This window comes from Pseudonaja textilis, chromosome 3 (assembly GCF_049901715.1).
Source record: "Pseudonaja textilis isolate UNSWEBS1 chromosome 3, rPseTex1.2, whole genome shotgun sequence".
Lineage (NCBI taxonomy): Eukaryota > Metazoa > Chordata > Lepidosauria > Squamata > Elapidae > Pseudonaja > Pseudonaja textilis.
The window spans coordinates 190,262,560-190,289,687 of record NC_141992.1 but is presented as its reverse complement, the minus strand read 5'-3'; the positions used below and the strand labels follow the sequence as shown (position 1 = coordinate 190,289,687).

The window sequence follows — 27,128 nt, the reverse complement described above, 5'->3', positions numbered from 1 at the left end:
AGGCTGAGAAATATTGCATTTAGGGGTCGGCAACCTTAAATCCTCCAAGAGCCACAAAGGTCCTAACCAGAAGCCCCTGTTCAATTCTAGAGCTGACCAGAAGTCCGTTTCCCCCACCATAGAGTCTCCTCCTAGCGTGGCGTCCTTTTTCTTCTACCTGTCCTAATCTATCAATCGTGGAGCCAACTGTAACAGAGAGCCACATCAGGCGGATGAAAGAGCCACATGTGGCTCCAGAGCAGCAAGTTGCCTGCATTAGGAGAATGCAGAATCTGGAGATCTCTGATTTCTCATGTTGAGATAATTGTAAGAGAGCTCTCAGTCAGATACTATGAGGCTCAGAATTCCTAAACCAATGGAGATTGTAAACCCATTTCATTCTCACTTTAGATTCAATGCCATACGTTCATTTTTCTTAAGATCTGAAAAATGTTCATGATGGTGTAAATATTTCCTTGGGTTCAGCTCAACTCTTCACAGCAGTAGAGAATTGCTGTTCCGCTGGGATGGTTTTTCAAATTCCCAGGGCAGCTTACAATTTGGGAAACTTCATATGGACTTCCATCTTAATAATAACCAAGGCTGTATCTTTGTAGGTAGAAACTATTTATGTTTTAATAGTTTATGTTTCCCCTCAGATAATATCACCTTCTTCAATGGAGTCTTTGAAAATGTGGAAAGTGTTGCTTTGTTCTTTGGTAAGTGGGCTTTTATTTGCTTGTTGGTTTCCATTGGATTAAAGGATCCCTTTGTCTGTATCGGTATTTAACAGAATAACAGAGTTGGAAGGGACCTTGGAGGTCTTCTAGCCCAACCCCCTGCTCAAGCAGGAAACCCCCTACCATTTCAGACAAATGTTGTCCAATCTCTTCTTAAAAGCCTCCAGTATTGGAGCACCCACATTTTCCAGAGGCATGTTGTTCCGTTGATTAATGTTTCTAATTTTTGCCACGAACGATGAAGAAATGTGGATGCATCAGAATGCAGATAGGTGCAAACCTAGGAAGAGCTAGTCGGCTGCATATCGTGAATGGAAGGGGAGACAGAGCACAATTTGTCAGAACTCTTCTGGTCTTTGCTTTGAAATACAAAAGTAAAATTGATAGAGTACATGGCCAAGCAGGTATAGATTGGCCCACTCATCTGTCTGTACAAGATCCACATCATTTTTCAGCAGTGGTTTTCTACAACATCTCAGCGTTCACCCAAAACATTTAACCAGCTTAAAGGAAGACAAGGCAGGTGCATTTCTTCAACCAGCTCGATTTCATTAGTGATAATTTTACTTGTTAGCTTTTGTTTGCTTTCAATATGCTCCAGGGTGTTGCTTAAGAATATTAATACAAAAAATGGATTGCATTTGTTGTGTGAAGCTTCTTAGAAACCAGAGGAAAAAGGAAGTCGCATTACCATACCTTTGCGGGGGCCACCAGCTGATATTTTGAAGCTTTGCATTAGAGGAGGTGAATAACACTGTGACACTAACATTAATGAATATCTTTGATGCTGCAGATTTGGCATTCACAGTGTAGTTTCAGCCTTTTGAATTAGACTCAAAGCTCCAACAAAGTTCAGATAAGCTTTAATATAGACCTTAATAGCTCACAAGTGGCTTATCAGTAAGGTAAATTTTTAAAGCAAATCTAGTGAAAAATCTTGAATTCATGTATTGGAGTCACCTCATTGACATATCATGGGATGAATTGAATGAAGCCATGCAGTAAAAAAACCCTAAAAGGACAAGTCAAATATAAGTTATATTTTCATTAAACATTCTGATTGTTTAATAATCAGAAATGTATGTATATTATCGTTGAGGAAAGAAGAAAGGAGGGAGAAGAAAGGAGGGAGGGCAGGAAGGAGGAAGGAAGAAAGGAAAGAGAAGGAAGGAGAGATGGAATGACGGAGGGAGGGAAGTAGGAAGGAAAGAAGCTAAAGTGAATGCCTTTAGATCTGCCAACGAGGCAAAAGCATATTCGAGATAACGAGAGGGTTAAAGAAGAAATCCCTTCCGCATTATTTTGCTATCTCCTCTAAGGTAGGAGACGATTTAAAAGTTGATCCCGAATTAAATATCCAAAGAAAAATGCATTATGAATTATACAGGACACACATTTTTATAAAAGTTCTAAGAGCTCATGAATGAAGATGGAAGTATAGATAGAATGTATATGGGCATCCAACTCACAGTAGGTCTGGGCAGCTTACAGAAATAAAATCCCAATACAAAAGCAAATAGTTCCTGCCCTGCCCTTCCCCCTGGACAATAATCAAACTAACCACTGATAGGCGCCATATCACCCCGAGGTCCTTAGGCCTGCCTGCAAAACCACGTCTCTGAGGCCTTTTGAAGGAGCGACAAAGTGAAGCCAAACTTCCATAGGGTTGATGTTCCACAGGTTGGGAGCTGCTACAGAGAAGGCCATTGTTCTTCTTGGTTCCACCAGATGGACCTCTTTAAGAGAGGGGTCCTGTCACATCCCCTGCCTTCCTGCTCTGATAGGTTGGATAGATGAAAAAAAAAAAAAACACGGCCCTTCAAATAGTTTGACCCCTGGCAATGTAAGACTTTAAAGGTAACCATTAGCAGCTTGAATTGGACCTGGAAGCAAATCAACAATCAATGCAGCTTTCTCAAGAGAGGTGAATCATACAAAACCACTTGTGGGCATTTTGAACACATTTGGATACTTTTCAAGGGCAACCCCATGTAGAGCATATTGCAGTAGTCAAAACCAGAGGTAACTAGGGCAGGGGTGACTATGAGCAGAGATTGTCCATCTAGCCCTTAGGTTGCCCAAAGACCTTCGCAATAAGGCCTACAAGATTTACCTAAACTTGCATTTCCCACTTCTACTCACCAATTCCTCCTTGTTTTGCTTTTTTGGAAATTAAGAGATTTGCAAGACAGCCCTTAAAGGATAGTCCCACTCTATTTTTTTGTCTTTTTAGGTGAAGGATGAGCCAAACCTGAAATTTTATTTTATTTATTTATTTATTGAATTTATATTGCCGCCTATTCACCCAGGGCAACTTGAAGCAGCTTACAGAATGTAAAATCATGTATTAAAAAAACAATAAAAATTAACAAAAAGAATCAAATACATTAATAAAGTACAATAGAACAAAATATGGAAAAAATTAATTAAATAAATAAATAAAAAATCATGGTCCCAAGCCATGAAGGGCTTTAAAGGTGACAACCAGCTCACCTGTCGCAGATGTCAAACTTATCCTTCACTTTGCTTGGATGTCAGACTGATCAATTGATTCGCTTCTTCCCATCTTTGCAGATTGTTTGGGCTCTCACTTCACTTGGCTTCAGTCCGTATTCACCAGCTTTCCTCCGTTGCTCAACTTTGTGAGCAGAATGAAGTGTGTGACTGGCATTTGCCCAAGAGACTTTGAAGACTATGGCTGCGCCTGCCGATTTGAGACGGAGGGCTTCCCCGTGGATGAAGTAGATGGGTGAGCTTTGGACCTTAGAGGTGTTGACTTCTTCCTACCACCCAACTTGGGTCTATAGAGATTCTCAATCACCAAGGTCAGGGGTGTCCCAATGTGCTTTTTCCAAAAGACAACTGGATTTTCTTAGTGTTTTTTTTTTTTTGAAATGTTTCTCCTCTCATCCAAGAACCTTTTTGAAGTTCTTACTAACAGGTGGGGAATGGAAGGATTTATATTCTTCGCAGTCACCTGGTTGTTAGCACTCTGAAGGCCTGTCATTAGTTCTCCAAGAGTCCTTGAGGCCCCTTATCTGTATCCTCAGAGTCATCCAAATCACAATGCAGGTGGATGTGGAGCCTTCTTGGGACTGCGGAAAGGACTGCATTGTAAACAGGAGATGGGTGGTGTCATATCCCCCCTGCTCTGTTGACAGAGGGTGGTTCAATTTTAACATAGATGGCCTCTTTGACCCCTCTTTCAAACCAGCAGTCCTCTCTGTCCAAAATGTAGACTTTGTTATCTTCAAAAAAGCCTGAAAGAGGAGTGAAGAGGCCATCTATGTCAAAATCAACACCCCTCTCTCAACTGAGGAGGAGGCAGAGGTGGGTATTCAGCAGGTTCTGACCAGTTCTGGAGAACCGGTAACAGAAATTTTGAGTAGTTTGGAGAACCGGCAAATACCACCTTTAACTCGCCCTGCCTCCCCAATCTATTCTCTGTCTCACAAGTCCCAGCTAATTGGCTAGGTCTTCATTTGTTGCCCTGCACCGGAGGCAGTTTAAAACCAAAAGTGCATTCCATTCTTATCTTGCAAAGATTGTAACTAAGCCACCAGAATTTCTGCTGAGAAAACCCCTAATTGGAGAACGTGATTGATGACTCTCAGCTGTGAACATGTTTTGTTGGAGAATATGAATTACGAAACATCCAGAGGGGTAGGAGGAAAACAGGATAAAAGGTGGTAGTGAATTACGTGTCTCTAAATTGGCTTCGTACAGACCATGCCAATATATTCGCTCCTAATAAATTCTTTGACATTTTTGAAGCTTGGCTTGAAGTTCATGATTTAATTAGGGCAATTGCCAGAAATCCTGACAGATACCTTATGTATTCCAAGGAGAAGCTAAGTTTGAAAAAACAAAGCTAATCCTTGAATCAATCAGTCGTGAGATGGAAACCAGACCAGTTTGACTCCTGATAAGTCTTTCCATTTTTTTTTTTAGTTTTGTGGTTGTTCAGAAACGCTCGGTGAATTAATTGCTTAAATTAATGCTTAAAGCGATTGAGTCAGCCAAGGCCGAACTTTGAAGCTGCCAGTAGGTTCACAAACTATCCCTCCTAATGATATTTTGTTTCTCTCCTTCTCTTCTGGAATCAGCTGCTGTTTTCAACATCGGAAATGCTATGAAGAGGCAACGGAAGAAGAATGCACCTGGGATCCTACCAAAATCACCATGAACGTCAGTTGTCTAACCAAAAACATCACTTGTGGTGAGGTTGAAGTAGTTAAGCAGTACAAAACAAATTTTTAGTCTTCTGTTTTCTCTTGTTAGTGAAAGAAGTCGTCTCCTGACTTGTAGCTGAGTAGGCTTACAACCAGTAGTGGGATTCAGCCAGTTCGCATCAGTTCAGGAGAAATGGTTGTTAACTTTCCAAGCACTTTGGTGAACTGGTTGTTGGAAGAACTCATTAGTACAGAGAACCAGTTGTTAAATTATTTGAATCCCACCACTGCTTACAACCGTTCATTTAGTGACTGTTCAAAGTTCTGAAAAAAGTGTCTTATGACCGTTTTTCTCACACTTACGACCATTGCAGCATCATCATAGTCACATGATAAAAATTTGGATGCTTGGCAACTGGTATGTATTTATGATGGTTGCAAAGTCCTGGGGTCATGTGATCAGCTTTTGGGTCCTTCTGTCGAGCAAAATCAATGGAGAAGCTGACATGTTATTAATGTAACAACTGCTGTAATTCACTCAACAACTGTGACAAAGATCATAAAATGGGGCAAAGTTAACTTAACAACTGACTCGCTTAACAACAAAAAGTTTGAGCTCGACTGTGGTCATAAGTGAACCTGTATAGCTGAATAAAGTGGTTCAGGAATTACCCAGACTGTCATGCCCCTGTTAGAATCTGATTCTGAGGGAGAGGAGGAACAGCCGACAGGGAGTGGGAGTGTGGCTCCAGAGGTTGTGAAGGAAACTGGGGACAGGCACAGGCCAGCTGGGCATTCAGAGGAAGGCCCAAGCTCATCCCCTCTTCACCCTAGGGCATGCAGAGAGGAACAGATAAGGGAGAAACATGAATGGTGTGGTCTATGGGGGAGGAAAGGGCCTTGATCTCCTTCATGGGCTGCAGCTGTGAGGACTGTTTTAAAGGACAAATTGCGCATGGGCCAGTGCTGGAAGCAAAGCGTGAAAATATTTCTAGTCTGTCAGTTCTTATCTGAGTTCTGGCATCCTTCCCAGTGTGTGTATTTCGATATCTGTAGACATCTTCAAGCCCTTATCCTGCCTTGTCTCATTAATTGCTTCAGTGTGGTTTGGTTTTTTTTTTTTCCTATTTATAATTTATATGTATTTTGAGTTTGAACAGAAGTTCTTCCTTTTCACAACTGTTTGTGGGGGAGTTTTTTCTCCAGTCAATGATAATTGGACCTTTGAAGCCAAGAAGGTATTAAAGGGACTTCACCTGTTTTTGTGACTTTGTTGCTTTTGTATCCCACCCTGGGTCAACACACAGACTCACATTCTATTATTAATACAGTCATGTGCTGTAAAAACAAGTTCAGGTAACCCTTGAATTACAACCATTCATTTAGTGACCATTTCAAGTTACAGCAACACTGAAAAAAAGTGACTTATGACCGGTTCTAGAACTTATAACTATCACAGCTTCCCATCTTCACAGGATCAAAATTTGGGTGCTGGTCATTTGAAATGTTTAGATGCAGCATCTTAAGGTCACATGATCACCGTTTTGTGTCCTTCCAGAGCCAGCTTCCAACAAGGAAAGTCAAAAGGGGAAGATGGATTTGCTTAATAGCTGTGTGATTCACTTAACAACTGAAGTGATTCACTTAATAACCATGGCAAAGACAAAAGATTGTAAAATTAACCAGTGGGACAGCTTGCCATCAGAAGGTGTAGGTGCTTCATCACTGGAGGTTATTATTTTAAAATAAGAGACTAGACAGTCACTTGTCTGAAATGGGTATAGGGTCTCCTGCTTGAGCAAGGGGTTGGACTAGGTGACCTCCAAGGTCCCTTCCAGCTCTATTCTGATTGATTGATCGATTGGGCCCAACTCATTTAACAACCACCTTGTTTAGCAATGAAAATGCTGGTCTCAATTGTTGTCATAGGTCCAGGACTACCTGTAGCAAAAATATTGTTGCACAATCCTATACAAAGAATATTGCAATCAGGGGCATCTACAAGGGGGCAGGGTCAAAGAAGTCAAGATGGCCACTGCCCAATTAAAGCCTCACCCCCTTTTAAAGGTACATTATGCTTGCAGATTGCAAAGAGCCGAGCTTACATGGTGCAGCTGAAGCTGCCCTCTTGAGCTATTTTGACTTCTTGCTGAGGATACACCTGATTGTAATCAGTGGTGGGATTCAAAATCTTTTACTACAGGTCCTGTGGGCGTGGCTTGGTGGGTATGGTAGCGGAAGGATACTGTAAAATCTCCATTCCCTCCCCACCCCACTAACCTGCTTTCCAGCTCCGTTCTCCTGTGCCGGGCAACAAAAGAAGACCCAGCCGATCAGCTGGGACTCAATGGGACACAGAGAAGAGATGGGGGCAGGGCCAGTCAGAGGTGGTATTTGCTGGTTCTCCAAACTACTCAAAATTTCTGCTACCGGTTCTCCAGAACTGGTCAGAATCTGCTGAGTACCACCTCTGATTGTAACTCAAATACTTATTATTTCTGAAAAGGAGGGCTCAACAAAATCGGCACGCATGATGATGTGACTGAAGCAATACCTTTTTTTGATGTGTGTCGAGAGCTTCAATTACATCCTTGTGGGTTTTTTTTTTTTTTTTGATAGTGGATAGTTTTGTTGTGAGGAAGGACTTCAGAAGTCTTTTTATTAATCTCCAGGAAAACACACAGCAGCTCATGCAGAAAACCAATTATATGCCTCACAGCATATCCTCCTATGCATATCCTGTATTTCTTTGATGCCATCTCAACTTTATCATGTTGCCCAGATCCCAAACATTTGGAAACTTTAAAAATTGGATAAGCTTTAAGTCCCATTTCTTAAAATTAAAACTAAGAGTTTAGTTCAAGAGTCACGCACTGTGAAAGGATGACAATCAGAGGTGGTATTCAGCAGGTTCTGACCAGTTCTGGAGAACCGATAAGGGAAATTTTGAGTAGTTCAGAGAACCGGCAAATACCACCTCTGACTGGCCCCATCCCCATCAATTCTCTGCCTCCTGAGTCCCAGCTGATCGGCTGGGTCTTCTTTGTTTGCCCTGCACAGGAGAATGGAGCTGGAAAGCAGGTTAGTGGGGTGAGGAGGGAATGGGATTTTGCAGTAACCTTCCCCCAGGAGTGGAGAGGGAATGGAGATTTTGCAGTATCCTTCCCCTGCCATGCCCACCAAGCCACGCCCACACAACTGGTAGTAATTTTTGTTTGAACCCACCACTGATGACAATGTTTGTGCCATCCCTAACTTTACAAACTTTAGCATGTGAGATAAAATCAGGATACAAATTATCATCTCACATTGGTCTTTTCTCTTCCTCTTACTGTTGACACCCCCCATTTCTGACTCTACTGCAAAATCATGTTGCTTATCCCAACCTAGAAATAATAAGACCAACCCAGAACTAAGGAGTCATTTCCTGACAGAACAATTAATAGAAGTATAGCTTGCTTTTGGAAGCTGTGAGTTGTCCATCACTGGAGCTTTATAAGGAGAGATTGGACAACAATTTGTCTCGAATGGCATCCTGCATGAACACGGGGTTGGACTAGAAGACCTCCAAGGTACCTTCCAACTCTGTTATTCTGTTATTGCTTATCCCAATAATTTAACCAGCATGGCAGATTGTATTTTCAGAGAAGCTGCTGAATTTTATTCGTGCCATTCTAGAATGAATGTTCTTCCCAACAGTTTAATTCTTGGGGGAAACAAAAGCATTTTAACAAAAAGATGAATTTTCTATTGTGTTCAAATGACTTCTTGCTGTGAGGTGAACTCAATCTTGCTTTCCTCCTGCGGTGATGAACTGTGTCTGGGTCCAGGATATAAAATGTTTCCCTCTGGGTCAAAACCTTACAGAGAGTCAGGAGATTATAGCAAAAAACCATCTCTTTGTAAACGGGCTTTTCTCTTTCTCTTTTTTTTTAACATGCTGTTTTTTTCTTCTTTTCCCTCACAGGATCTGAGGATTCTTGTGAGCATCTGCTCTGCAACTGTGACAAAGAAGCTATTGAATGTTTCTTGCATTCTCCCGTTAACTCTTCCTTGAATAATTTTGATGCTACACTCTGCTCCTCTCTGGTGACAGGTGAGAAAATTGTGGGAAATGATCTCTCAGTTCTTCCTTCCCGTTGAGATCCTTCATTTCCTTGCTCGGTAAATTCATCTTATTCCTTTGAAGGTGCCACGGGTTGAAACAAATTAATGTCTCCTGATTTTTATCTCATGCAAGACTTATCCTAAGGCAGGGTTTGCCAATCTTGGCGACTTCAAGAGGTGTGGACTTCAACTCCCAGAATTCCCCAGCCACGTTGACTGGAGAATTCTGGGAGTTGAAGTCCACACATCTTAAATTTGTCAAGATTGGGAAACCCTTGCCTAAGGAGCAGGGGTGGGATTCTACCGATTCGGACCGGTTCAGATGAACCGGATGTTAAATTTGCATCTGGTTCACTGAACCAGTATTTGAATCGACCGACCGGCTGGCCTACTGTTCCGGTAGGCCGCACCACCATGGCCACTCCCATCCAGCAACTGGGCAGCGAACCGGTTGCTGGGATTTTGGAATCCCATCCCTGTTAAGGAGAGATTTTGACACTCTTTATATAATAGATGGTGCTTGGTTATAATAAATTTTGGTTCCCAAAGTAGTAAACAATTTGGCTGATTAATGTCCAGCATAGGCCCCATACCACCCCTTCCTTCCATGGCATAATGACATTTCTCTTTGCTCCTTGATGGACCATTCCTTAAATATCCAACATTGATCATTTCAGGTGTAAATAATTTATTCGTTTTATTTATCTATGACATGGAAAATTATCCCTGCAGAAATAAGATTGACCCCACTTTGATACTACTTCAAGAGGCCCTGAAAACATGGTTTGGCCAATGGACCTGGGGATTCCAGAGTGATTTAGGGCCCATCCCATGGTTGGTTTGATTGTTCTCACTAGGGAGATGGCGGTTTATTGACTTTTATGTTAGGGTTTTATAGCTAGTCCTCAACTTACAGTTCATTTAGTGACCGTTTGAAGTAATAAAAAGACGCATGTCTGTTTTTCACACTTATGACCAATTGCGGGATTCCCCACGGTCATGTGAACAAAATTCAGCAACTGACTCATATTTATGATGGTTGCAATGTCCTGGGGTCATGTGATCTCCTTTTGTGACCTTCTGACAAGCCAAGTCAACGGGGAAGCCAGTTTTACTTAACAACCGAGTTACTAACTGAACAATGGCAGTGATTCACTTAACAAGTATGGCAAGGAAAATGGTAAAATGGAAGCAAAACTCTACTTAATTGTCTCACTTAGCAACAGAAATTTTGGGTTTAGTTGTAAGTTGAGGGCTTACATATATATTTTTGGAAGCAAATGGCAAATATTCAAACAATTGAAACCATTCCTAGCGACGAAGGTCATCTGGGGGAGGGAGGAGGAGAAGTTCTCAAGATGGTGGACATGACCTTCCCCATTTTTCTATATGGAAACACCTATCAGGGCCCCCACAAATCCCCCTCATCCAAAGCAAAAGTCTCTAGCCGCATCTCAGAAAAAATAAATTGGTTTAATAGAAATTGCCATGTTGGTGCGTGGCTGGGTGCAGCCAGTACTAAATCACATCATACATTTCCCCCTTGACCCTGGTCTTTCCCCCACCCCCTGGATGTGACTTCTCCCATAGGACAGTCTCCAAGAATCATCCATCATGCTCTCCAATAACTTTCTTATGCTCTGACAACTTTAGGCTGCTGAGTTGATATCTAGGCATTTCAAGAATGCCTTGTTTTGCCACACTCCCTTTTTCTGGGAGCTAAAAAGACCAAAGGAATATCTTTTTAGCTGATAACACCTTTCCCTCTATAGAATTGGCTATTTAAGACCTATCATCAAATAGAGGTAGGATATGATGGACTTTTGAACTGGCACCAAATTTTTCTTGTCAACTTGCCCTAAAAGTTTGCATATCCCTCAAAAGTTAGCAAGCCAAAGATCTGGATAAATTAAATTCTAAGCTAAAAATCTCAGCCACTTTTTTTTTTCATTGCAACTTGCCAGCCCAGAAGAAGGGAGAACCTGCTAGGCCTTTTAAGGCATGGATCAGGAAATAGAGCATGTAGGAAAAGAATGTGATATGTGTTGTAATCACAATATGTTACACATGCTCTATATACATGCAATAACTTCCTGTGATATTATATGCCCAGTTATATGATGCATTTATATAACATATGTTCCCTCTCTTTTCAGAAACATCTAGTGTGAAAATCCACACCACAGTTCCCGCTTCAGGTATGGTTCATTATCTACAGAATATTAATTTAATAAACCTATTTGGATTTTTTTCTCCAATTTATAGGACCACTTGATTCAAAATGAAACTGGGGGATCCCGGGACAAATTTAAAATCTGGTAAAACCCACAAAAACAAAGCAATTGGCAGTTGTGCACCATCACTCCATAAAACTCTTGAAACTGCTCTCAGCAGGCCTAGTGCCCTTGAAGTCTTCAGTCTTTTTAAAAAGATTAGCTGGCCACCATGATGGAAATGTGTTCTTCTTGGATCCCATCAAGTGGCATTGGCATTGATAACTTTCCTGAAAAATAGTTTACTTGTCAATACACGGGTTTGCATCCCTTAGATTAGGGGTCTTCAAACTTGACAGCTTTAAGACTTGGGGACTTTAACTCCCAGAATTCCCCTTCCAGTCATGTTAGCTTAGGAATTCTGGGAGTTATAAATCCACAAGTCTTAATCTTGGCAAGTTTGAAGACCCTTGCCTTAGATGTTTAGAGAATGGCTGATATGGTTAAGAATTTTGAAGGCCTGCTTTTTTTTTTTTAAAGAAAGAATAATGTGTCTCTTTGCCAAGTCTATTTTAGCAGAGCAGTATTGATTTCTGGGCTGCAGAAAAAAGCAAACAAAACCCCAAACTTAAAGAATACTGCTCTTTTAATTTTTTTTCTGCAGAGCTTCAACACCTGAGGCCCAAAGAAACTCAGTTAACAGATAGGATTCTGGCAGATGGTTGGTGCCTGTCCTTCTCCTCTCCTTGTTTCATATTTCTCTTTCTGGATGCTTTTTTTCTCCAAGTGAAGAGATTGTTTAGTCAGGAAAACAAAAGGGATCTATAATACTATCAATTAAGAAAATGCACGTAGATTGTATATCATTCCTGTAGAAAGTGAGCACCCACCCCTCTCCTAGAAGAATGCAATATTCTAGGAAATATTAAAAAGGCAGAATATTTCTCGGGATGAGAAAAGGAGAAACATGTTTTTAAAGACAAAGAACAGCTCCCTGCAGCTCCCTTCCACCAGCAGATATTTGTTGCACATTAAGACTGGGCCATCTACAAGACAATTAGAACTTCAGCTCCAGGGTGATGGGATTAAGACATGACCCTCAGGACATAATAGGATTAGCCCTCTACCCATCTAGCAGTAGGGCTCACGGCATTGCGAAATCACCTGGGGACATTACATCATCCAGCAAGATTCAACCAAATGTACCTCAGACAATTTCAGCTATGACCCCTGCATAGTCCCCTGGGAGTCTGACAACAAATAGAATACACTTCTTGCACAGGAACAGGAAGCTCAAGGGCAAAGCCCAAATCTCTCCACTTCATGTGTTCAGCTGCCCAGGACCTAAAACCCATGTGGTCCTGTCCATCAATAAACCATCTTTCCAATCACCCTCCATGTTTCCAATGTCTTTCTCCCCACTGAAACCAGACGGACATTTCTTCCAAAATTCCTTTTTCAAAAGACTTGGTGTCCTGATGTCCTCTTTTGTAGAAGCAATGAAGCTCCTAAAATTCAGGATGAAGAGTTGGAATAAATGCAGATCAGGTTTACAAAGTTTTGGCTGCCAAGTGGGCGAGACAACCAAGACCTTATGAACAGATACAAAATTCTATTTTGAATGGAGAGATGATCCCTGCAGCTTAACATTTTGACTCAAAATTAATCAAAAAGAACAGAATAAAACCTAACAGGGACTGATACAAAGTTCTTTATTTTCCAAGAAATGAGGAATTATGCATTAATGGCAGATAGATTTCAATATATTTCTTTTTCATTCCCTATTCACCTTAATGGCAACAATTTACATAGATGTTTTAAAGTTGTTTTATTGCTTTTTTCCCCCAAACCTGATTGTCAACTCCTTTGCATATTTTACAGAAACACATAAATATACAGAGAAGTCAAATGCATAGGTATAGTGTGGGGAATACTGCATGCGGGTTATTAATAATACATGTGAAAAATTCTTAGATCACAAGGTGACATGAATTCACAGGGGGATATATTGAGACCCAGTTTAGGAAAGTGGTGAAGGTGCTGGCCTAGAAACCAGTAGACTGTAAATTCTAGTCCCACCTTAGGCATGAAAGCCAGCTGGTTGACTTTAGGTCAGTCATCAGAAGACTGTGAGTTCTAGTTCCGCCTTAGGCCTGAAAGCCAGCTGGCTGACTTTAGGCCAGTCACCAGGAGGCTGTGAGTTCTAGTTCCTCGTATGCCTGGAAGCCAACTAGACGACTTTGGGTCAATCACCAAGAGACCGTGAGTTCTAGTCTTATCTAAGGCATGAAAGGGATTGATCAAGTACAGCCAGCATTTGTTAATGCAACATGTTACAAACTAGGAAGACAATTGTTTTTTTGAACTGACACATCACATGAAGTTTCAGAACGTTCAGATCATTTATTCTCTCAAATCATTTTATTCAGTTCCTTTTGGGCTTCTGATACCTTGCTAAAAATGATGGCGTGAGTTTAGTCAAAATACGCTGTAAATATTCAGACACCATACAGCTTTTCATCTAGTATGAGAACAAAAATAGCTCGTTGCCTGGAGAATTTTTTTAAAAAAATGGGATTATAGTTGGTGAGGATTCAGGCAGAAAGAGTAGTGAGGTCAAAGTTTTGAAATATTTCTGTAGGTGGCTAATCTGATTATATTGGAAAGTCAGATGCTTCTATCTGGGCAAAAGCTATAATTATCAGGGCTGACATTTTCATTAAAATGTCATTAAGGTGTGTTTAGCTCACACAATCTCACAAGGACATTTTGTTTTATTACCTATCTAATAGTTACTCCCCAGCCCACCACTGGCGCACCTGTAATGATTCCGGGAGCTGAGTGTAAGTCCATCAGTACTACAATTATTATTATTTTATCTGACTTATTTATAACTTGTTTAATAAAACCAATTCATTTGAACCGTTATTTGGGACAAGCAGAATGATGGGTTGTTTTGTGACCAAGTCTACATTCCTGTACTGATAGCCTTTTATTCTGAATAGTTACTGCAGAATTGGAAAGCAACAGTAATACCGATTACCAGAGAGGAAGAAAGGAAGGGGAAGGAGGAGGTACATTTTTGATATTTTTAAAAGTTCAGATGATTGCATTTGCATGAAAATATGAACTTGGTAATACCCTGTTTCCCTGAAAATATGACCAGAAAGTAAGTCCTAGCTTGATTTTTACACATGTTGTGCCCAATATAAGCCCTACTGCCAAAATAAGCCCCAATTAAATCCCGCCCACTTCAGAGTGGATGGGTAAAAATTAAGCTAGGGTGGGGATGGGAGAGTGGAGCTGCCCTACTACTTATTTTTGGACAGTTGTAGCCGGGCCTTGCTGGCCCATTTCTTTCAACACCTGCCTTGCTGGCCCATTTCTTCTGCAGCCGGCAAGGCTGGCAAGGCTTTCCTGAAGGACTCTGTAGCTGATAACAGAGCTCCAAATTGATCCAGAGCTCTGTTATCCATTGCAGAGGCCTTCAGGAAAGCCTTGCCAGCCACAGAACAAGAAGTTTCTGAAGGCCTCTGACAGCAAAAAGAGGCTGGGGGTGATGCACACAAGTAAGATTAGTCAGTGGATGATTTCCCCCTGAAAATAAGACCTGGTGCCTTTTTGGGTGGATATATATTCTGGCACAGCAGTAGGCTAGCACCAAATTTAAAACAGAAACGGCTGGGAAAGTCTGACTCACAGATGAACACAATACAGAAGCCTGATGATGGCAGATGAGATTCTGCCGAAACGTTGCTACAACTTTAAAAGCACAACTATAATGACGTGGGAAAATACCCAAACAAAGCTGAATATAATACATACAAACATACATACATACATACATACATACATACATACATACATGACAGGGTCTTAGTTTTGGGGAAACACAGTATATCCTGTAACTTTACTTAAATAAAGACTTTCAATACCAAAAAAAGTATTATGATAATTCAGGGGCATCCATTGCTAGTTTGATATAGTGGTTAAGATACTAGCCTAGAATCCAGGAGACCATGAGTTCTAGTCCTGATTTAGGCATGAAAGCTGACTGACTTTGGGCCATTTGCCAGGAAAGTCTGAGTTCTAGTCCCATCTTAGTCAGGAAAGTCATCCAGGTGACTTTGAGCCAAACACCAGGTAACAGTGAGTTCTAGTCCTGCCTTGGGCATGAAAGCCAGCTTGGTGACTTTGGGGCGATTACCAGGAGATGGTAAGTTCTAGTCCTGCCTTAGACATGAAAAGCTGACTAGGTGGCTCTGAACCAGCCACTTTTTCTCAGTCCAGCCCACTTCACAAAGTTGTTGTTGTAGGAAAAACAGAAGAAAGGGGTATTAGTAGTTTACTGCCTTGAGTTATCAAAATACTAGTAAAGGCAGAATAAAAATCTAATAAATAAATATTGATTATCATTGCCATATTGAATTTTCCCCTCTACCCAACAAATCTCCTCTATCTATTTTTCATGTCATCCAAAGTCATAATTTACAGAGGAAAAAATATGTGTGTTTTTTCTGAATACTTAAGTAAAGACAATTCTTTATTTTAAAAAACCCACTTGTGATGATTCTTGGAGTAATTACAAAGTAGGATTTGTCACAGAATCTGGTTTTAATTTTTTTTTCTTTGACAGATGTTCCTCAAGATTCCAGAGATTTGCCTCTGAACAACCATGAAAGATGTAAGTTAATACATTCTTCTGGACTGGTGCAACTGAAATTCCTTGAAATTTTTAGTTTTCCAGAATAACCAAAGACATGATGGATAATGAATCCTTTGATTAGCTTTTTCTTTTTTATATCGGTACAGTGAGATGCAGATGGCTGAACAGCATTTGAATGTAGATTTTTCCACACTTAATCCTTCACTCATTAGACCAGGACATCTCAATGACCGTAGCTTTTGCAGGCCTAATAGTATCTTCTATATCAAGAGTTCCCAAACTTGGCAACATTAAGACTTGTGGAGTTCAACTCTCAGAATTCTCCAGCCAGCATGAAGAATCAGCTTCAACCGCAACAACACACAAGTACACAACAGATACAAACTCAATGTTAACCGCTTCAAACTTGATTGCAGAAAGTACAACTTCAGTAACAGAGTGGTCAATGTCTGGAATGCACTACCTGACTCTGTAGTTACATCCTCAAACCCCCACTCCTTTAACCTCAAATGATCCATGATGGACCTCACCCCATTCCTAAGAGGTCTCTAAGGGGTGTGCATAAGCAAGGGTGGGTTTCTACCGGTTCTGTCCACCTCTGTAGAACCGGTAGCTCTGAAGAGCAGCAGACATAGAACCGGTTCTATGTCTGCTGATGTTTTTGCTCACCCGCCCACCTGGGCTCTTATCTGATCTTTATTTCCTGATTTTTCAACTTCAGCTGCCAAACGAGGCACAGTTGTAGTTAAAAAAAGCAGGAAAAGAGGGCTGTTTCAAAGGCTGCTTCTTTGCACGCAGCATGCTGATGATGATTTACAGGCAGCGATTTACAGGCGTCTGCTTGCAGCATGCAGGGAAGCACATCATAAATCACCAAACCTCGTAAATCCCGAACCGGTAGTTAACCCTGTCATATCCCCACCCCTGTGCATAAGTGCACCATCGAGCTTCCTGTCGCTGTCCTATTGTCCCCATTTATTCATACCTATTTCCTGTATTCTTACTCATGTTTATAATTATACCTATTATCTTGTAAGCGATTGACAAATCAAATAAATAAATAAATAAACTCTACATCAGACTCTAGAAAGAGTACAGAGAAGAGCAACAATGATGATTAGGGGACTGGAGGCTAAAACATATGAGGAATGGTTGCAGGAATTGAGTATGCCTAGTTTAATGAAAAGAAGAACTAGAGATGGCATGATAGCAGTGTTTTAATATCTCCGGGGTTACCACAAAGAAGGGGGAGTCAAGCTAGTCTCCAAAACATCTGAAGACAGGACAAGAAACCATGGATGGAAACTAAATGAAAACTCAGGGGCTACCACAAACATCAGGGATTGCCACAAAGAAGAGAGAGTCAAACTATCCTCCAAGGCACCCGAGGGCAGGACAAGAAGCAATGGATGGAAACTAATCAAGGAGAGAAGGCAACTTAGAATGAAGGAAATCAGTAGAACACCTCCAGAAGTTGTGAATGCTCCAACACTGGAAGTTTTTAAGAAGAGATTGGATAACTATTTGTCTGAAATACTATAAGGTTTCCTGCCTAGGCAGGGAGTTTGACTAGAAGACCTCCAAGGTCCCTTTCAACTCTCTTATTCTGTTATCATTGCTTATCAGGAAAAAGGGAAAGTGAAACATCTAACTGGGCAGATAGAAAAAAAAAAGTGGAGCATCTAACTATGTACAAATGTGACTTCTTGCCCTTTGCTTTTATAATCATTTATGCCCTGATATCATATCATATCGATCAAATATGTGAATACACAGGAGACAAAGTGGAAAGGCTGGTGAAGAATCCCGTTCAAGGTAGATCTCTTTAATCCATAGCTAAAAACTGATGCACCTTGGTTAGTGATTGAGATTCATACCGAAGTAACCTTTTCCTCACTTGATTCCTGAAAGGCTTGTGACAGCCTTTGGTCTATGTTAGAAGTACACAGAAGTACCAATCTTTCACCATCTGCTCTGAAAGAATTTTTTTTCTAAGACAGTGGTTATCCACCTTTGATTTGCAGACCCCTGGGCAGCCCCCAACGTCATCACAGGGGGTCAACAAAGGCTTGAAGAAAAGTTATGATTTAAATCTTTAGTTAAGTCTTGATGGTCCATGGCCACACAAGGTATTTAAAGGTAAATGGTAAAGGAAAGGTTGAAAATCACTGCTCTAAGAAATTTCATCTTGAGATAGATTTCATTCCTCATACGGATTCCTTCAAACGAACAGATTTTTGTTATAAATTATTTGATGATTTGACGCTTGTTACTAGGATAAATCCATGCACATTTTTTTATACCCAATATATCTGTTTTTCTTTCAGTTTCTTCAGATGCTGAGAGCAGTGGAGTCCTTGAAATCTTCAGAGGTGGGGGTACTGTATAGGTTTTCATGTTTCATTATGAAAACATGTAGAAAATGTATTCCAACATACTTCAACATGGGCTGAACCATAAGCCATTTCAGGAAGCACCAATTTTTTTCAACGCCCAGATGGTCCCAGCATTGCCTAAGAGACAAATGTGGTTCAAACCTTGTCTAATTCAAATATAATAAATTCTTGTATTTAGCAAGAGCTCATTGGGGATTTCCTTCCTTCCTTCCTTCCTTCCTTCCCCTTTCTTTCTCTCCTGTAGTTTTCTTGGTCATTTCTGGAAGTGATAGAAGTTTACTTCAGCTCATTCAGTTAAGCATCGAATTTCAGTTTTCATCATCTGTAAAAAGGAATATAATTAGACTTTACAGCCCTCTCTAAATGGTTTACAGAGTCAGCATATTGCCTCCAACAATCTGGGTCCTCATTTTACCCTTCTGAGGTAGGTAACTCAAAGTCAACTTTGAGCCTGGTGAGATTTGAACTGCCAAACTGCAGTCAGCCAGCGGTCAGCAGAAGTCGCTTGCAGCACTGCACTCTAACCACTGCACCACTGCAGCTCACTGAAATAGAAAACGCATTTGATTGCTTAGAGAGTCATGTTTTAAAATATTCCTGATCAAGGAAATTATGAAAACCACAAACATTATCTGATATGGTAACACAAACTTTTCTTCTGTATGTTGCTTTATAGCTGTAACCCAGAAGGATGCGACTATTGCTTTTGATAATTCTGAACTAAGAGGTAAGTTGGTACTTTCAGTTTGTTCCCAGGGTAAACAAATCCTCAATCCTGCTGTGAAAAGTGTTTGCTTAATTTACAGTTATGAGAAACATCATGTGTCTTCCTTTTATGCTGGCCTTTAAAAAGGGTGCAATTGAAAGTAATCTGGCTTGCAAAAACTTTTATGCCTTAAGTGACTTTGCTAAGAGTATATATATATCTTACATCCAACATTCCTTCCAACCAAGTGTATCTTTCCCCCTGTGTTAAGGCAATATAGCAAGACTTGGGAGATTGGGTGGGAGAAAACATATTTATACTTGACTTAAATTAATATAGAGCCTAATCCTATTAAGAAGTAAAGGAGTTAATCCTGCTGTCATCGTTCCAACTAACCAACTCCAAACCAATAAACTCCGAGATAAACAATTCCTCAACAGTTCCATTTTATTAGAATTTTAACATTGGCACATCTGGGAAAACCCAAATCTGAGGGTTCCAGGTTTTCCCTTCCCAAAAGAGAAATCAAAGATCCATCCCCAGCGCCCATCAGTCCATCACATGGCCCAATCAAATCATCGTCCCAACTGGAGACATCCTCCCAGTCACTCCCTTCCAGGTGCAGGGCAACATGTCCTTGACTCTCTGAGAAAGAATGTTGTTGCGTCTAATCTTCTACCCTACTATGAAATCCCCCCTCTCAAATACCCAGGCACTAAATGTGGCAGCCTGGAAGCTTCCAAGTAAAAAAATGGTTTCCAAGGCTGACACCTGCATCTTTTCCCAGGATTGTCAGAGAGCTATTTGGCTACCATAAGAACCACAACTCCTTCACCTGGGATTAGCACACCAGAAGCAGACTTCATGCCAGTTTCAGAATTTCCAAGACCAGCAAACAGCGGCAAGTAAAAATTCCTGTTGCCATAGGATTCGTTAGGAAAAAAGGGCAATGCAAGCACATCTGTGCTTGTAGGTTTAAAGTGCACCTCTACTCTTTTTTAATCATCATTATCATTCTAGTCTTTGTTTATCCATGGCAGGATTTATCCACGGCTCTTCTGCACCAATACAAGGTAAAAGGTAAAGGTTCCCCTCGCGCATTTCCGGCTCTAGGGGGCAGCTCTAGTCATTTCCGGCTCTAGGGGACAGTGCTCATCTCCATTACAAAGCCGAAGAGCCAGCACTGTCCAAAGACATCTCCATGGGTCATGTGGCTGGCATGACTAAATGCTGAAGGCGCACAGAACACTGTTACCTTCCCACCAAAGGGGTCCCTATTTTCCTACTTGCATTTTTTACGTGCTTTCAAACTGGTAGGCTGGCAGAAGCTGGGACAAGTAATGGGAGCTCACTCTGTTATGTGGCGTTAGGGATTCGAATGGCCGAACTGCCAACCTTTCTGATCGACAAGCTCAGCATCTTAGCCACTAAGCCACCACATCCACTAACATCCACACCAATACTTTTTATATATAAGATGACTTATTTAAAGTGAAATTCATGGAAGGATGGCACAGAGTTGTTTTTTTTAAAAAAAAAATCAAGAACGCTACAGGATTCTGCCTTGTTTTTGTTTCTTCTTTAATAGATCTTATGTCCACTAAAAAGGCATCTTTTTAATCCCAAATCCAGGACATCTCTTCAAGTTAGCTGGGGAGGAACCTGTGACATTTTCTACAACGATTCCAGAAGAGTCACCATCTCCTGAAGAATCTTTTAGAGAAGGTATGAAACTCTTTCAATCAACCCAATAATTTACCTGGAAGAAAAGAGAGGAGACCTATAAGATACTTTGAGAAAGTAGTGTTGTACATTAAAGAAAAATGTAAATAGAAAAAACGTGATTCACCAGTGTATTAATTCTTTAGGAGATATTAAAAAAAAAAATCCCTTTCGTGACTCTGGAATCCCTTAATTTAGGGTAGAATTGCAGTGACTGGATGGAGCTGAGCATTTACTGGCTGGATGCCCTCCCTGACACCATGTGGAGTTCATAGCAGATATTTTCTCCTTGTGCCCTAACAGAGAAACATCTGCCACAATCCAGGATTGAACTCTCAACTTTCTGAGCAGGAGGCGAGCACCTTTGCTACTAGGCCACCATTTAGGAGTTACCTTGGGTTTAATTGTTTTTTTTAATAGCACACAGAAGTTATATCAACAACTGCCATTTGCTAGTGGAATAGACAGTTCCAGGAAAATGGGTTCTTTATCCCAATTCAGCCTTATTTTCCTGATGCCCAGATCTTCTCTAGAAGGATGGAAGATAAAGGGTAGAAAACCTGAAGAATATTAGAGACACAGCAGAAAAGAGAATTCCGTAGTCCTCTGAATATGTCCTCAGCAGAATAAAACTGTGAAATGTGTATCTCCTCTCCACAGCGTGTGATCGTTTCTCCTTTCTACAACGGGGCGATAATGGAAAACTCCAACAAGAGTTTCCACAGTTGGGTGAGATGCTCTACTGCTTGACTAACCGGTGTCCAGAGGAGTTCGAATTATATGGCTGTTTTTGTGGACAAGAGGGAAGAGGACATCCGACCGATGAACTGGACAGGTGGCTAAGATTAAAAGCAAAACAAAGGAATCGCCTATGCTCCTAGAGCAGCATGCATTTTGTTAACTAGCTAGGCATGTGGGTCCTAAATAAATATTTGTGGTTAACAATAAAATAAACAGAAAAAAAATCTTCCCCCATTTCTACTCAGCCAGAGGTATTGGGCAGGATATTAGATATTATGTACCGCATTGATGCATTCAAAGTTATCAATATGTAGCATGTATTCAATGTGTTACATTAATGTATTTCCATTGTGTTCTTTTTCATGTATTATTATTATTATTATTATTATTATTATTATTATTACTATTACTATTACTATTACTATTACTATTATTCTGTTTTATCTTTCCTTCCTTCCTTTCCCTCCCTTCTTATTTCTTTCCTCCCTCCCTCCCTTCTTTCTTCCTTCCTTCCTTCCTTCCTTCCTTCCTTCCTTCCTCCCTCCCTCCCTCCCTCCCTCCCTCCCTCAGCATTAATAGTCAAAAATGACTAGGGCACATAACCAAAGATGTCTAATTAAAAGAGAAGGAAGTAAAGGTACATGATAGAATGATTTGGAAATGCCATTTTCAAAAGTGCTCAGTGAACCAACCTTCCTTCCTTCCTTCCTTCCTTCCTTCCTTCCTTCCTTCCTTCCTTCCTTCCTTCCTTTTTCCCTCTCCTCCTATCCTTCTTTCTTCCCTTCCTTCCTTCTTCTTCCCTTCTTCCTTTCCTTCCTTCCTTCCTTCCTTCCTTCCTTCCTTCCTTCCTTCCTTCCTTCCTTCCTTCCTTCCTTCCTCACTCACTCACTCACTCACTCACTCACTCACTCACTCTGTTAAATAAATAAATACTGCTTCCTGGGTTCTACTAGCTGCATTGCTGAAGTAACAGGACCCATATCATACCACTCTTGTCAGATCTCAAAGGACGGGCAGAAATCATAGAGCAAGATGATCCTCTTTGTTCCTCACCTCCGCTTGTGGCTGGCTCTGCTTCCTGCCCATGTCCCATCATTGACCTGAACCAGATGATATGATAAAGCAAGAGAGAAATATATTTTTCAGAATATAATACCTGCTAGGTTTATACCAATGTAAAGAACGCTGCAGGTACGCGTAGATAGAAAATGGTTTTGAAGCCTTAATTCTCTTATCCTTTCCACCTAACAGATGTTGTTTCTCCCATCAATGCTGCCTGGAACAAGTTAAAAGATTGGGATGTCAGCCAGAAAAAAAATCAAGTTCTGAAGTTGTGTGTTTTGATCACACCCCAACATGTAAGTTTTGAGATCGCGGTGTCCAAGAATCACCTCTTTCTTAAATGACACATTTTTAAAAGGAAAAAAAAAACACATCAATTTTCTCCGGTAAATATAGGAAAGCCTTCAAGGAAAGGATTTCAACAGGGGTTAGAATTTCATCAGATCTTTAGAAATTCATCTCCCCAATCCCCAAGGAAGATACACTTGGCGTGTGTGTGTGTGTGTGTGTGTGTGTGTGTATGTCAAATGCGTCAAAATGATTGACATGACCAAATAATCAATCTGAATCCTTGGTGCTCTCTGAGTTTAGTTGTTTTCTTGCAGATGATTCATTACGCAACTAGGTAACATGTTAGTGCTCCTTTCTAGACCTGAGATGTTAGTTGGGGATTGCTGGATGTTTATTATACAGTCGGCTTGCCTGTTAGTGTTTGTGGGAATCTGCTTTTCTTCACTCCTTGATTCTTAGCAGCTCTTGGAATAATCAACTCTTGTCTCTATAACGTGCGCTGCATACCCTTAAGAAGAGGTGAGACTTTGATTGCCAGTAGCCAACAGCGGACAATATTGGTAGGTCAGGGCAGGGGTGGGCTTCAAAAATTTTAGCAAAGGGTTCTCTGCCCAGTTGCTGGATGGGTATGGTCTAGTTGGCCTCCTTCACCATGGTGTGGGGGGGAGTTTTTGCCCTCCCTGGGCTCCAGAGTCTTTTCTTGAGCCTCCGGGAGGGTGAAAACAGCCTCCCCGGGCTCCGGAGGGTCTCTGGAAGCTGTAAATGGGCCCATTTCCGGCCTTCCCGAACTTCTGGGAGGCCTGTATTTCACCTTTCCTGAGCTTCCATGTGTGCCCTGCACTTACCTGTATTAAAAACGGGCTGTGTGGGGGCTTCTGGGAGGGGCAGGGTGGGATGGGTGGGGCCAGCCAGGAGTAGAATTTGGGGGGTTGTCCCAACTGCACAGAATCTTAGCTAGAGGATCTCCTGAACCCCTGCGAACCCCCAGCAGCCCACCCCTGGATGGAAGGCTGAGTTAAACTTGAGCTGGTTGTTGTGGCCCGTCAGTTGCCAGCAGAGGTAGCAGCAGACTCTGATGCGGAGGATGTTGACGGAGAACCTGGGCCAGCTTCAGAGCCTTTGGAATTCTCTGATAAGGAACCAGCATCGGAGACAAAGACAGAGATGGGACCTTCCATCCTCCCTCCTAAGTTGCATTAACAGAGGGATACAATCAAGATAAAAGGGAGGTACTAATACCACTCCATAAAGCCTTAGGAAGACCACACCTACAGTACTGCATCCAATTTTGGTCACTACGTTATAAAAAATATGTTGAGACTCTAGAAAAAGTGCAGAGAAGAGCAACCAGGATGATTAGGGGACTGGAGACTAAGGCATATGAAGAACGGCTACAGGAACTGGGCATGGCTGGTCTAGTGAAGAGAAGGACCGGGGGAGACATGATAGAAGTCTTCCAATATTTGAGGGGCTGCTACAGAGGGGAAGGGGGTCAAGATATTTTCTAAAGTGCCTGAAGGCCAGATAAGGAATAAAGGATGGAAACTGAACAAGGAGAGATTTAACCTGGAAATTAGGAGAAACTTTCTGACAGTGAGAACAATCAGATACAGATAGTTGTATGTCAATCAACCAATGGAACAGAAGTTGCCCTCAGAAGTTATGGGAGTGCCATCACTTGAGACCTTCAAAAAGAGATTGGACTGCCATTTGTCAGAAATGGTGTAGGGTTTCCCGCTTGGGTGGGGGGGTTGGACTAGATGACCTATAAGGTCCCTTCCAACTCTGATTATCTGTTATCTGTGGCCAGGCAGCTCTCTTTGGGGCCTGAGCTGAGTGAGGGGGAGGAACAGATGGGGCCCATCCCAGATGTGCATATGCACAGAGAAAAAAGGAGAGGAGGGCAAAAGAAAGCAATAAGCCGGCTCTCAGGGAGAAGCAGATGCAGACAGTAGGCAGCCCTTCTCTGGCAGGAAAATAAATAGGAGTAGTTTGAGAGTGGCTGGTTATCATAGACATCCATTTGTTTTCTAGTATACAGCAAGCACTTCAGATTCCTTGGCTAAACCCAGGTTTGTTCAGACTAACTACGTTTGATTTTTGGTTTATCCTTGTGAATAAAAGACAGAATCTTATCTAGGGGCTCCCCCAAACCCCTGCGAACCCCCAGAAGCCCACCCCTGGGTCAGGGTTGAAATCAGGGCTCCTTGGTGCTCCCTGGGCTTGGTGGTTTCCTTGCAGATGCTCCATTACCCCACGAGATAGTAATAATGTTAGTGTTGCGAGCAGTGATAACATTACCTAATTGGATGATGAAACATCTGTAAGAAAACAGTGAAGCTCAGTGAAGCTTCCAGGATCTCTTATTTGATTGCTTGACCTCCTGTCTGACATCATTGGCTCTCTACCCCATGGACAATGTTGCTAGGATGGCAAATACTTTCTGACAGTGAGAGCAATCAACCAAATGGAACAGAAGTTGCCTTCGGAAGTTGTGGGAGCTTCATCCCTGGAAGCTTTCAAGAAGAAATTGGAGTGCCCTTTGTCAGAAATGGTGTAGGGTGTCCTGCTTGGGGTGGGTGGGGTTAGAATAGAAGACTTACAAGGACTCTCCCAACTCTGTTAATCTGATAATTCTCACAGTGAGGGCCTTATTGAAGGTGTGTTGAGATTTGATACAGAAGCTACTCTCCACCATCTTCCTTCCTCTTAGGTGTTGGATGGACCCTGTGTGAAAATCTCCTGTGTTCCTGCGATAAAGCTGCAGCCGAATGCATGGCGGCAGCCCCGTTCAACGAAAGCTGGAGGTTGTCCAGCAGACAGGCTTGCCAAGAGGACAAACTGGCTTGCCGCTGGGCAGGGCGTGTGAGGCCTCCAAGTAGCCCTCCAAGAGGTGCCAGAACGTCAAGTGAAGAAGAAGAAAGTAGCAGCGAGGAGACAAATGCAGCTCGGCCCCTCTTGAGACGCGGAAAAAGAGCAATACGGAATGGCAGACGAAGGTCCAGAATAGTCCCACTGCAAACAAGATAATCTCCACTTCTCTGTCCAGCTACAGATCTACTACTGGCAGCGTTGTGCAAGAGGCAGCCAGTAGTATATCCTATATAGCTGGCCAGTCTTTTCTTAAAAGCCTCCAGGGATGAAGCACCCACAACTTGTGAAAACATAAGTGATTATGTCAGCGTTCCAAGTAACAAACTCCAACCCAAACTCCAACAGGTACAGGGCAACAAGTCCTTGACTCTGTGAGAAAGAATGTTGTTGTGTCTAATCTACCCCCTTATGAAATCCCTCCTCCCAAATTCCTAGGCACTGAATGTGCCAGTGTGGAAGCTTCTAAGTAAAATATGATCTCCAAAGCTGACAGATTAATTTGTTCTCAGAGTTAGGGAATTTCTCCTTAATCCTAGCAACACTGTGGGTCATCCATCAATGGAGGCTTTTAAGAAGAGACTGGACAACCACTAGCCTAGTATAGGGTCTCCTGCTTGAGCAGGGGGTTGGACTAGAAGACCTCTTAGAAGAACAACAGGATGTAAATGTGGGAGATCTTCTACTTATAGGATGATCTATCTATATCTATCTACCTATCTACCTACCTACCAATCTATCTATGTCACTAATCTATCTATCTATCTATCTATCTATCTATCTATCTATCTATCTATCTATCTATCTATCTATCTATCTATCTATCTATCTATCTATCAACACACCTCCTGATTTTACAGCCATAATACCTATTTCAATTTTAATCTCTTATGGGTAGGATGAAGGTTGTACAAAGATCAGGAGGAGCAGAGATGAAAGGTTCTAAGATGCTTTTAATACCATCAAAAGTTTTCTAAATCTATTTCCAGAACAAGCCATCATGACTCGGCTCTCGAACCTGATCCTAATAAATAACTCTGTGCACAATACTAAACCAAAACAGACAATGCCTACTTGAGATCATGGCTTATCATACCACGTCAATGAAAGTTCCTATTAAAAGCTTGACACTACTTCTTCCTTTGTCCTTATTTTTAGGAACAAATTTACATTATGAAACAAGTTAAGTATGTTAGCAAGATCTGAGATGATTCTTCAGGATTTGCTTTAATGCTGGAAGGGTGAGCCCATGGAATGAAGCCCATTTTTAAAGGGAATAACAAAGTAATCACACATGAATTTTCCTTGACTTAATTTGTTGTACTGCCAATCACATGTTTGTAGTTTTAGATGTTTGGATTGTCTCAGAATCTTTACAACAAGTTTAAATGGAGATCTAATTGCCAAGAGTACAAACCAATCTTCTGCATGAGCAGTGGGTTGGACTAGAAGACCTCCAAGG

General features: G+C 41.5%; 1 protein-coding gene and 1 long non-coding RNA gene across 2 annotated transcripts; both read left to right on the top strand.

The window, feature by feature from the left end:
• The first annotated feature begins 553 nt into the window (after positions 1-553).
• On the top strand, positions 554-26,794 carry OC90 (otoconin 90). Its single transcript, XM_087928717.1, has 9 exons — positions 554-698; positions 3,294-3,468; positions 4,826-4,938; positions 8,859-8,987; positions 11,155-11,196; positions 20,612-20,704; positions 21,362-21,536; positions 22,694-22,800; positions 25,509-26,794. The coding sequence occupies exons 1-9, from the start codon at positions 554-556 to the stop codon at positions 25,823-25,825; spliced, it is 1,296 nt and encodes a 431-aa protein (XP_087784843.1). The 3' UTR covers positions 25,826-26,794.
• LOC148126461 (uncharacterized) lies at positions 18,205-19,881 on the top strand. Its single transcript, XR_015742637.1, has 3 exons — positions 18,205-18,255; positions 18,950-19,000; positions 19,767-19,881. It is a non-coding gene; the product is annotated as an uncharacterized LOC148126461 (long non-coding RNA).
• Positions 26,795-27,128: the final 334 nt, after the last annotated feature.

Excerpts from the sequence above, each read along its gene's own strand:
- OC90 (XM_087928717.1), top strand. The coding sequence starts at position 554 with ATGGACTTCCATCTTAATAATAACCAAGGCTGTATCTTTGTAGGTAGA. Across the intron at positions 699-3,293 it reads AAGTGTTGCTTTGTTCTTTG|ATTGTTTGGGCTCTCACTTC; the intron begins GTAAGTGGGCTT and ends CCATCTTTGCAG. Across the intron at positions 8,988-11,154 it reads CTGCTCCTCTCTGGTGACAG|AAACATCTAGTGTGAAAATC; the intron begins GTGAGAAAATTG and ends CTCTCTTTTCAG.